The sequence below is a fragment of the Stegodyphus dumicola genome, chromosome 7 (genome assembly GCF_044657685.1).
Source record: "Stegodyphus dumicola isolate Sdum_Otavi_A_Nest chromosome 7, ASM4465768v1".
Lineage (NCBI taxonomy): Eukaryota > Metazoa > Arthropoda > Arachnida > Araneae > Eresidae > Stegodyphus > Stegodyphus dumicola.
The window spans coordinates 157,342,440-157,355,328 of record NC_140774.1 but is presented as its reverse complement, the minus strand read 5'-3'; the positions used below and the strand labels follow the sequence as shown (position 1 = coordinate 157,355,328).

Genomic DNA, 12,889 nt, shown 5'->3' with positions numbered 1-12,889 from the left:
TAATCATACTCATATTCATAACATTTCTTCTGTCAAGAAATGTTGCTGTTTGGTTTTTTATAGACAAGTCATGATAATTTTTGTCTTAAACTTGATTTTAAAATATGCACTTATGGAATTTGCCAGCAATGGAAGGAATTGCAGTAACATTTCTGTAAGAATGCAGTATTTTGTTTCAAAAGCATTGAAGGAAATAATTATTTGTCAGTTAAAGTAATTGCCACTGTAATAACTTACTCAATATTCCATACGCGGCATCGGTGGATCTTGATATGTTATGATATCAAATAAAGACACTTTCCTTAATTAAAGCTATTTATGAATCAAAGACTATGTATTCCTTAATTAAAGCTATTTATGAATCAAAGACTAAGTGTTATATACAGATTACAGGATATCTAGTTTATACCACTCTCATCAAACTCTGAACTCTCTCTCGTGAAAACTTTTAATTAGCTACACATACGGGCGGCGCAGTGCCCTCTATCTCTTTCTTCTACATCACTCTCCACCTGTACTCTTTAATAAGAGTACACAAACTTACTTACATAACAATATTAGCATTAATTAATAATGGATTAATACTAAATAGTACGACATATATAAATGAATAATATAAAAGAATAGTCTATACTAGTATATATCAAAGCCACAAATGAACATAATAATTAATATAATAATAATAAAAACTCAAATAATATCAAAAGTTCTAAATTAAATCTCGAAAGGATATAACATTTGGATCGATCTTCTGAATTGTCCTTTGGGCGTGCGAACGATGCACGCTTGAACATGTCCATCTCTTCCTATGATCACATTTTCAATTACACCCATGCCCCAAAGTAGTTTGGATTGTTTTGGTCCTTCTACCAACACAACATCTCCAGTCTTAAGGTTCCGCTCAGTTTTAGGATTAGCAAAGTTATGTGCATTTCTAAGATGGAGTAAATATTGTTCATTCCACTTGATCCATGTTAATTTTAAGAGCCTAGATTGGTAAAGATTCCTCCTAGTTAAAGTCTCTTTGTCTGACACCTTGTTAAAAATTTCCAAGAAATGCTCGGAAAAGTTAAATGTACCATGTCCTGGCAATAAAAACTGTGAAGGGGAGGTTCACCCAGCTCGTTACTCTTATACATTAAAGGTATATTATTTAGCACACACTCGAATTCTATTAATATTGTAGAGAGCTCTTCAAAAATCAGTAATGCTCTCCCTAAAATTTTCTTCAGAGGTTCCTTAATGCTTCTCATCAAACTCTTCCAGAACCCTCCCCATCATGGGAAAAGCTCAGGTATGAATTTCCATGTTATCTCTTTGGATGTCAAGAAATCTCTTACACTTGGCTCTGCTCTGATTCTTTTAAATCCTTTAATTATTTTGCATGTGCTGCGGAAATTCTTGGCATTATCTGAATAAATCACTTTGCAGCTCCTTCTTCTTGCTAAAAAACGTCGTAATGAAAAAATAAAACTTTTTGCTGACATTTCTGAAACCACTTCAATGTGTACAGCACGAGTAATGGCGCATGTAAATAAGGCTATGTACATTTTTTTTTGTGGATATCCGCTTTATCTCTAATAGTAACCGCTTCCATTAAGTCAATGCCTACAACTGTGAAAGGATTACTTTGGACTACGATCTCTTGGTAATTGACCGTTAACTGTTTGGCGGGTTCACTGCGAACTTTTTACATACGAGGCAAGTGATAATAACTTTCTTTACTACTTGTCTTCCTTTAGGTATCCAACATTTATTCCTGACTTTGGATAATGTTGCAATGACTCCTGAATGGAATACTTTTATGTGTTCACTAAATATCACTAGTTCGGTGAACTTCGTTTTCGGCAGAATAATGGGATGCTTTTCGTCACCAATTAATTCTGCTTGTTCCAAACGACCTCTGACACGCAAAATACCTCTACGGTCCAGATATGGTGCTAAACTGTAAAGCTTAAAATCTAGTGTTATTAGATTATAGTTGTTGAATATCCGAAAAATAATTCCCGCTCTGGACTTGTTTTATGGATAGTACAGTAAGAGGACCTTCTTCACAGGTACATTTTCTTAGCTTGGTGACAAACCGCTTTACCCAAGCTGTAACTGAATTAATTGAATGAGAAATACTCAATCGTCTGTGAAAAACTGTTTCTTTTTTGTTTTGTTTGCTTAATTTCTTTTATACATAATTCTAGCTTTATTTTAGTATTTGAACAGAACATGTGGCAACGATTAGATAATTCTTTAATGATATAAATTTGGGGCATTCTGAGTTATAATATGAACGAAATATAATACTGGTAAGTGAACCTAGCGCCAGAGTGTCGCTATGGTAACCAAATAGAGTGAATTTTAAAGAATGCATTTATTCTATTATGGTTTATCCGCTGTCGGTGAAGTAGATTTATTTCAATCCAGTAAGTTTAAATGAAATCCAAGAAAAAATGCATATAATTTAATATTCCGTACAAGGAAGTCATGTGGTGTACACATCAGATTTTTTACTTTTAAACTCTCGTACTGCCGGATTTGAAGATGCAAATGTATGAATTCTTAAATCTTTCTTTACCAATAGTTGGTAAACTTGCTTTCCTAGAAATAGACTGCGCATAACAACATAACATTAAATGTGGAATTATTTCTGAGTAGTTGGCCTCTCAATGTTTGATAATAAATCACATCATTAGGAATTTACTTATTCAGTGTTTCAAGGAATAGTGAACTGATGCTTGTGTATTTTACGGAACCTGCATCATTTTTTGTGGATTTATTTTCTTGCACATTTGCATCACACAGGCTCTCTAAATGCGACATAGATTTGCAAATATTACATTTAACCCACTTCGCCTTACAAAATGTTTTTTTGTGACCTTTTTTTAAATAGTGCTTGCGTTTAAATTGATTGTATAACGCTTTATGTTTCTCTGAAATACTTAAGTCGCAGTCTTTTTGAGAGGTGAGATTTAAGACAAAAGTCGCACATATAATTTTCAACTGATGTATTAGGCGTCGCCGCTGATACCATTTTCTTTTTAATTAGAGTAACACTCTTACGATAGTTGTCACTATTTCTTTCACTTGATATCGAAAGTGTTTGTTGATTAAGACCCAGAATTAATGACTTTTCACGCGTTTCTACTCTCTTTAGAAACAACAATAAATCTGACACTGTTGACTTTGTGCCGACCTTTTGTACCCTACTAAAATGTAACACTAAATCTTGTGGTATACACTTATATGAAATGGGAAGTAATAATTTGCCATAAGAATTAAAATTAATGTCTAATGTCTCTAAACTTCCTGTTTGAACCGTTATTTCATCATATAGTTTTCTTAAACTGCATACTTCACTTGAACGACGTACTGGCTCCAAAGCTAGCAGAACGTTCATATGCTCGCTAACTAATATTTCTTTTTTCCCAAATCTGTCAGTTAAGATTTTAATGGCCTTTTTATAGTTTTGTCCTATTAATGGCAATCCGCTTATAGCTTTTGCAGCTGAACCGGTGACTAAAGATCTTAAATAGTTAAATTTCTCAACATCTTGAAGCGTATTGTTTTCATGAATGGCAGCTTTATACTGAGCCCAAAATTCAGTAAATTTACATAAATCGCTGCTGAAAGTTTCTAAAGTAATGAGAGGTAATTTAGTATTATAATTAGTTTTGATTTCCGAAACTTGTGAAGCTATTCCGGTTTTACCCACGTTTTGAATATATCTATTGTCTTTCGATATACATCTAATGATGGATTCGCTGTATTCTAAACAATGTTCTACCTCTGTCTCTAATTCCTTAACAGTGCTTTGAGCATTAATAACTTCATCATATTTTAGCAAGCTAGTTTCTCTCTCGATTAACATTGAAAGCGATTCCTGCAACACTTTTAGGGTCGGATTTTCGCTTTGCAATTCCTCTTCCAATTTCCTTATTAATTTTGTTACACTGGTATGAACCAAACCTCTAATTTTTCTTTTTCTCTGGATACTTTCTTCAAAACTCATTTTCAAAGATAAATTGCATGCAGATAACCTTTCCAGCCGATGCACCAAAAACTTGTATGTAATAACTTAATATTCCATACGTGGCATCGGTGGATATTGATATGTGGATATTGATATGTTATGATATCAAATAAAGACACTTTCCTTTAACTAAAGCTATTTATGAATCAAAGACTATGTACAAGTATTATATACAGATTACAGGATATCTTGTTTATACCACTCTCATCAAACTCTCAACTCTCTCTCGTGAAAACTTTTAATTCACTACACATACGAGCGGCACAGTGCCCTCTATCTCTTTTTTCCTACACCACTATATTTCCATTAGAACAAAAGAAATAAAAACCAGCTTGTAAGTAGATTTATTTATTGATTTTCAGGATAAGTATCTAACTAGAATGCAAAACATATGTGTAATAATTTTTATGTATTTTTTAATCCCGCGAGTGCGTGTGCTGGATCCAATGGACTCGTCCGATTAAAGGAACCTTTCTGAAAACACCCCTATTTTCCCAAGTGGTTGTCGTTCAGTGTAGTCTCCTCCAAAGCCATCCATTTTATGTTTCTGTAGTTTTTCGCCTGAAATTTTATTCGAAGTTTTGTTTTAATCAGATCGAGTCTTTCAGACCCAGTGTGCCTATTCGCATTGCTGTAAGGTAGTTCATTTGTGGTAGCACAGAGACCTGCAAACATGTCACGTAATTTATCCTATAAGGAAGAAATGTTACGTTTGCAAAAATTGTTAGATGTATCAATTGAAGATTATTAGATGTATCATTATTAGATGTATCAATTGAAGACTTCATTGAAGAAACTGATGACGGAATATATTATATAATTTTTTAGTTCTCATGATACTGATTCAGAAATCAAAATGCATTTTGAAAACGAAAATGAGAATGACATTTACTGCTTTATCGTAAAAGACAAAATGCCCAATGGTTTAAAAAAAAAAAAAAAAAAGCCTAACGCTGATTTAAAACTCCTCATAATATTATTACTAAATTGCCTGGAAACATCGGTAAGGCAGACTATGTGTAGACTCCAAATGAATCGTGGGAACTTTTACTGAGTAAATAAATGTTGCTGAAAGTCGTCAGTTATGCAAATATTTATATTGCATCTATTTCTGACAGCTTTCAAAGAGAGAGAGAGATGCTCATAACACAACTCTAACTGAAATTCACCCTTTTATAGGTCTTTTATATTTTTGTGACATAAGTCATCTCATATAAATGTGCGGAATCTGCAGGCAACAGACGGAACCGGCTTGGAAATTTTCCGCAAAACTATGTCCTACATTTTTTTTTTTTTTTTATCAAGATGTTTGTGTTTCGATGATATAGGAACTCGCGTCATCAAGAAAGAATCAGATAAACTTCCACCTATAAGAGAGGTTTTTGAGGATTTTGTTAATAATTGCCACAAATATTACACTGTTGGTGAGTTCATGACGATTAAGGAAAAACTTGAAACCTTCCGAGGAAGATGTTCTTTCAGGCAGTATATGCTTGATAAATCTGAATAATAATTCCTGAATAATAATATGAATTCCTAATAAATTTCATATTAATATAATACATTTTTCTATTCCTTTAAAACATTTATTTCATAAAAATATTATTGAAATTGAAATTAAAATTTTAATTTTTATAGTTTGCATATTTTTAAAGTTTGATCGTAAAATTTTGACATAAATCTAACACTTTTACCTGAAGAGTAACAGTTTTTTCTTCGAAAACCACAAGCCGGGTCTTTTGGACCCAGGGTGTGCATTCCCGGGTTTAAGTAAATTTTCACTATTGAACTGAATGATGACTTATGTCGTCATTCTTTTTCATTTGTAGCAAATTTTAAAATTACACTAGGGGGATCTGTTAATAAGTACCTATTTTAGTTGTGAAAAATCTATACAAATACGGAATATATTATTTAGCAAAATGAATCTTTGTCTATCTTATTCATCTGAAATTAATTACAAAAGTTTTTAACATTTTTTCATGCATTTGAAATATTTTTTGAAGCAGAGATATTTAATTATTTCAGATAATGGTGATGCCATAGTGACTTTACTTCCAGTGAATAACCGATGTCCATGGATAACTAAAGCACAATTTAAACCAGAACTTGTTCCTGAAGAATTAATGGCCCAAGGTCTAACGGTGCGTTAAATATTTGCAATATAGTTGAAATATCATTTATCAAAAAAGTGTTAAGAAATGCTTATAAATTAATTTTATTTCTTTGAATCATAGATATGAATTTATAAAAGTATCCTTTATGTTTGTATTTCATCCAACATAATTTTTTTAAATGAATTTAAACATTTACCTCTTTTTTTTTTTTTTTTTTTTTTTTTTTTTTTTTTTTTTTTTGATAATGAAGTTGCATTTGTAAAGCATTTGGAAATATGTTTGTCTTTCATTTCATTTATAGAATTACAAATTACCTTCTGATTTTTTGTTGAGTTTACAGATAAAAATATAAGTCTGCAAATTAAAATATAAGCAATGTAAATAAAATTTTTAATTTCATTATGTTTATTTGGAATTGAATTTCATATTGCCTTTTAAAAGTAATTTTAACATTAGTGTATTTACTATTACAGTTCTTGTATTGTTTTACCAAATTTTGCATCCTAATTGAAAGGGGCCATGATTTAAGCAGGGAAAGGCTATAATTATTTTGTTATATTAAAAATTTTAAGATTTCCCCTTTTTATTATTTAAGATTGTTCTGAGACTATCCATAACTTCCCATGTATTTGTTGGTAACACCCATATTGCTGCACCATATGTTATCATTTTGATTATTAGTGTTTTCAATAAAATTTTTAATGTATTAAGAGTTAAGTCCCCAGCTCTAACCTTGCATCCAATGTAATGTGAATCATATTGCTGCAGTGCATAATTTAATGTTCTAGAGTTTATGAATCCAAGATAATTTCAGGTCTATAATAATACCAAGATATTTTATTGTTTTAACTGTTCTGATTCTATTGGCTTCAATATTGAATATGATGTTTTTGAAAATTTTCTTGTCTGATTCTTGTATAACTAGCTCTTGAATGTTCTAGTACTATATCTTCATCAGCTTTTTGTGCATCATGCAGTAAAGCCAAATTTTAGGTTTGTTTGCCTGAAGAATCAAAGTATATATAATGACTGGACTGTGAAACATTGTCTGGTATGAATTTGTTATCAGTTTCATTAATAAGATGATGGGAGGTCAAAATTAGGTTGAACCATTCCTTGCCATTCTGAGTTTGGAATAAAGGTAAATCAGAGCATTGGTTATGTAAAATTAGGTCATGAGAATTAATAAATTCTTTCAGTAAATGCCTTTTCAGACTTTACGTTGCATATCCCTATAAATCACCAGATATCATGCGAGGGGAAGGAACTGCACTTGAAATTTTATCTAGGTCCTCAAGTATATGAGTAATATTTTCTATTGGGAAAGCAATAAGGCTGGAGACCAGAAGCTGTGAATTTGATTTGTTGATATTAATGGCAACTAAATCTATTTTTGACATCACTATTGCCTTGTTATAACATACAACAACCACTCTTGGTTGGAGTGCTTTATTTTATGGTGTATATTTGATTATATTCCTTGTCAGTAGTAATGTTGCAACCTTGTTGTCAATGCAGTGTGGTTTCTGCAGTGATATAACATATATGAAATTGTTTGGTAAATATACTGTGAGTTGATCTGATGCAATTTTAGCTCTTTTTAAATTTATTTGCATGTAGAAATTTTACGGTGTTAAAGCCATAGCTAGTATAAAATAAATCTGTATTCATTGTAGCTGTTATTTTTAATTATAATTTAAAAAATATGCATATTTTTATTTATTTATAGTTTCTGTTGTTAATTGATTCTTACTGACATTAACTGAGCCCACAGTTTATTCTTGCTTTTATTTCGCTAACTTGTTTTTGGTACATTGTACAGTTTAGTGCATATGCTGGGTGATTGATATCTGATTTGGTATTGTTGATGCTGCTGTATAACTTGCAGCTAATGCGTGATGGAAGTTAAGACCTGCAGTGTCTGATTTCCTGGTTGCTACTGCAATAGCTGCATTATGCATGACATTTACAGTTGTGTTGTGAATGTTCATAGTCCTAGAACCTAAATTTGATTTTAAAGGTGCACCATCCACAACTGAAAAACTTTTTGTTGATTAGTAACTTAAATGCCATTGGCTTACATGCAGCCACCCATCATACTACATCTTTAAGCTTCCTTGTTTAAAAAGAGGTTTTTGTTTAAGGCAGTTTGAAAAGAAGGGATTTTGGTTATATTTATACTCTTGGACTATATGCAATTTACATCTTCTTGATTATACACTTTTGGTACATTGTATATTGTATATTTTGACATTCTACTTTTAGGGATTCTTATGTCAGCTTATTTTTTGGCGTCATATGATTTGTCGATGAACTCTGTAATTTTCTGATTGTTACTTCTTTTGCAAGTGGTTGCAGTACCTCCTTTCTGGAATTTAATGAATTTATTTACAATTACTTCAAGTGCTTTTTTAAAGGAATTGCTGTCTCTGGGTTTCTGGAAGATTCTTCAAAATGTCTGCTGTTTTTGAAAACATTAAAATTGCTAGATCTTTTTTGTTGTGTTTTACAGCTTTTGCGTATGTATTGATTTGATATATTAAAAAATCATGATGTATCTTACCTACTGGGTTGTGTGTTATAGGCTCCTAAGTATCAATTCTTGCATTACTAACTCCTGTAGCTGTAGTATACCATTATGAGACTATGAGGTGAGATGGAAATTTTCACCCACACTGTATTAATAATGTTTGAAGAGGAATGCAGTGATTTCTTCAGAGCTGCATTTTTTTAGTTTCCTGACACTCTCTATCAGTTTTTCCTGTGAAACATTAGGTTGAGAAATTGATCTTCCTTCTCCTCAGGGATTTATGATTTTGATTATTGAATTATAAGCATCATTCACATATTTTACAAACTCATTGATCTCTTTTGAAGTAATTTCTATGGGAACTTTCTGGTTTGCATAGCTTTTGGAGTGCTTAATTCACTGTCTTTTGTTTGTGAGACTAACATTTAGTTCGATTGTGACATCATGTATTCAGAAATGTTGACCTATGGATACCGTTCTGCTTAAATTTCTTGGAAACACTCAGAAGAGATATTGTTGTTTCTTGATTCTGTGTATTTATGTTAAAATGATTACCCACTATTACTGAGGGAAATATATTCTTTTTGAAGTAATGCAAGGTATATTATTTTGTTGGTAGCCTAGAAAGAGCTGTAAGAATTTATGCCATTTTTGAACGTATTAAGTTGAAGAGGAACCACAAAACTCAAAGAAAAAAAAAACTATAACAATGATGAATGCTCAGTTCTTTATGTTAGACTTCAGAATGTGATATCAATGATTGCTTCTGTGCATTGCTGCCGTAACCTTTTGAAAAAATAAAGTACAAATGATAAAAGTTACTTCCTTTTGTGAAATACTTGGTAATTTCCATTCAGATAGGTTATGGGAGACTGTAAATTATATGTTTTGAAAAGTGATGCATATCATTCCTGCTTGCACAAATTTCCATAAATGCACTTAATTACAGCTATCAGTTTAAAGCCAAAACTTGCTGTTAAGTTCTAAAAGAATCAGATACTAGTGAACTGAATAATTTGACAGTATTCGATAAATTTTTGCAGTTCTAACACTTGTTCTGAATCATGTAACGGTAACACACAGATAACACAAAGTATACTATTTTAGGCATTAAATACAACAAAAATCATTGATTTTATTTTATTCTTGATCATGAAAAATTCACGAGAATAACACTATGAAAAACGATTTAAAATTTAAATTAATAATTAATTTAAATTTAAATTAGTAGATAATCAGGTTGATGATTGTTAATCTGAATGCATGAGATTTAAACAAATACTTCTATTTAAAATATAATAATGTTGATAAAGTTAGAAATAAAGTGCAGTATTATTATAATAAACTATGAAAATGAATTTTTCTGTAATAAGGAGCATGAGGAAATAAATGGAAGTGTTACCATTTGCAGTCTTCAACTTGATGTCCCTGTTATTTCTCCGTCTTTCAAGTTTGTTTACCTTCAAAATGCTTCTCTTCTCTCTTCAAAATGCTTCTGGTAATAATTGCAGTGGTTCTTAAGTTTCTACTTAAAAGTAATAAGTTAAATTGATGAAGTTTGAAATTCTGGGAGGGGGGGGACTAACTCTTGAAAATGTAGGCCGATTTTCTTAAAAAATTAATATCTCTGTTATTCCTTTTATTGCTGATGACAATGGTAGAAGAATTGTCGTGATCCTTTAATTAGGTCCTGAGATAACAGTCATTAGAGTTTTTGCTAGTTCCTGTTCTTTTCTAGTGTTGCTCTGTGCTGGGGTTCCCAGGAGGGATTGTCTCTGTTTTCAGAAGAAAAGATATGAGAGTAATGGCTGGTTTACTTTTTGAATATTTAGTTCTTGCATTGGATCCAAAATAAATTATTTGATAAGTTATTAATTAGACTTACAATTAGCTGATTTGGAAAATATTTAGAAACTTATGCTTGTCTTGTTTTGCTGATTCTTGTGATACCTTGTTCTAAACTTTTGGACTATAATCATTCAAAATACACATTTTTCAAATTCCACGCTTTCTTTTGTATAAAAAGGAATTTCTGGTACACTTTTTTTTTTTTTTTTTTTTTTTTTGTCCAGGGAAACATTGTCAGTTGTGTGCTTGGTTTGGTCAATGATATGCGAAAATGAGAAAATAATTAATTTCTCACTATGTGTTGCTTTGATTATATCATCCTTCAGATGGCTTTTTCTTCTGGAAGTTCCGCTGATGTGATTGTAGATTATGATTCTTCCTACGAGAATTTCATCATTTTAGCACAGCGGCAGATTGCATCTTGCAGTTTTTGACCTCTTCAGGAAAATCTAAGACATAGCTTTTAATATACACAGAGCATAGCGGGCTCACTTAAAGGCATCTTTCAAAGTTTTTTTTTTTTTCCTTTTGTAGGATTTTGGTGCTAAGGCTGTGTCATTCTCTCTCTCTCTCTTTTTTTTTTTGTTTTTTTGTTTTGTTAGCAAAAGCAAATTGCTGTGTATATGTAGAGAAGAACAGTGCAAAAAACTAAAAAGTGTACCAGTCTTATGTGGGAAAAAATGAAGAATGTAAAATAATAGATGGCTTAAATTGTATCATCAACCCAGGAGGATGCGCGCTGTATTATGTAATACACAACAAGCAATTACATGACGTACAAATTAAACATATCATTACATTTCAGTAAAAGAATGCATTCTATATTAATTGCAACATTTATTGTATAAAATAGCTTAAAATAATGTTAATTTTAAAATTAAATAATTTTTTTTTCAGATGTCTATGAATCATTTTATTTCTATGAGAAATTTTTGTTTTTTATTTTTGAATGCAATTATAATCCAAATTATGCAGAAGTATGACTTGAACAACGAGTTATATAATTAATATTGAAATCAATTAAGCCCAAGAAGCATTAGATATTTTGCAATATATACATGAAGATACACTTTTTTTTCAATAATAATAATAATGCAATATATACACTTTTTTTCACACATATAGTTTTTGATTTTCTTTTTCCCTTGGACACATGTAACATTTCCGTTATTATAATTTTTTTCTTTGTCTGTGTTTCATCAAATCATTTTCTGTAAGAAATAACTGGTGTACCAATTGGTATAACTGGTATTCTTTGTCTGTGGTTCATCAAATCATTTTCTGTAAGAAATTGGCCAATACATAATTGGTATACCAATTACCCGTAGTAAAGTTTCTTCCAGATTTGTATAATGGAGCTAGGATGCACTTTGCTATTTCACTAGAACTGTTGTCTATCTTGTACGGCCCATCTGGCTGCTGGCATGCGTAAATTTCCATGTTGAAAGTATAGAAGGTTCTAGAATCAACCATAGCAAATATCTTTATACCATATCTTGCAGGTTTCTTAGGTATGTACTGCCGAAAGGAGCATCATACTCGAAAAGGTTCTAACTTTTCGTTCAAAGTCACGTATTCCCCTACATGATATAATTTCTGTCAGTTCTTGACAAAATTTTCAAATAAATCTCTTATTGGAGCTAATTTTTCACTCTATCTTCTGTCATCCTGTGTTCCGACATTATCAAATTATAAGGCAGAAGAATGAAAAGAAAACGCTTTATAGTTTTGCGAAAAATATCCAATCCTGTGCCATCATTCGCCCATAAATCTCTAATATTTACATAGGAGGATTTGTGCAATCCAGCTATGTATAAGAGTCCTAAAAAGGCAAGAAATTCTTCTTTCTCTATAGGTTTTGCGTCTCTTTCTCTTTTAAAATTTCCCGAAATACTTTTTTACATAGATAATAGTGCATTTCACAATAATTTGAATCATTGTATCATCAAATATTAGGTTCCATGTATTGATAGGTGAAGTCACATCTTTAGAAATATGTGTAATTGCCAGGCAATTTTTTTATGATATTATAGGATGCCATGTGTCTTTGAACTCAAGGGTTCTTTCTGCTATTCTGTTGTTTTATCCTTTCCTATAAAATAGTCAATTTCATCACAAGGAATGTCTTCTGAAGAGTCACACTCTTCTTCTGATTCAGACTCATGATCACTAAATATATCTTCATTTTCTGAATCTTCTAATTCTTCTTCTCTAGAATCGTCATCCGACGAAACCTCCTCTAATAATTTTTGAAGTCTTTTCATTTCTTGATCAAACGTCAAATGATGAAAAGACCAAGCAGAGCGACTTTCACACACCATGACTCAGACTGAAAAATAGTAAATATGAAAGCGCGTGTTGGGTGTCGGC

The 12,889-nt window shown here is 31.4% G+C and overlaps 1 protein-coding gene across 3 annotated transcripts in view; it reads left to right on the top strand.

Moving 5' to 3' along the window:
* LOC118198287 (uncharacterized) overlaps positions 1 to 12,889 on the top strand; it is a 70,963-nt gene that overhangs the window by 33,485 nt on the left and 24,589 nt on the right. For all 3 annotated transcript variants that reach the window (XM_035369930.2, XM_035369929.2, XM_035369931.2), the window contains exon 3: positions 6,053 to 6,168. In XM_035369930.2, the coding sequence (XP_035225821.1) occupies positions 6,053 to 6,168 (116 nt within the window). The remainder of the gene's footprint in view (positions 1 to 6,052; positions 6,169 to 12,889) is intronic.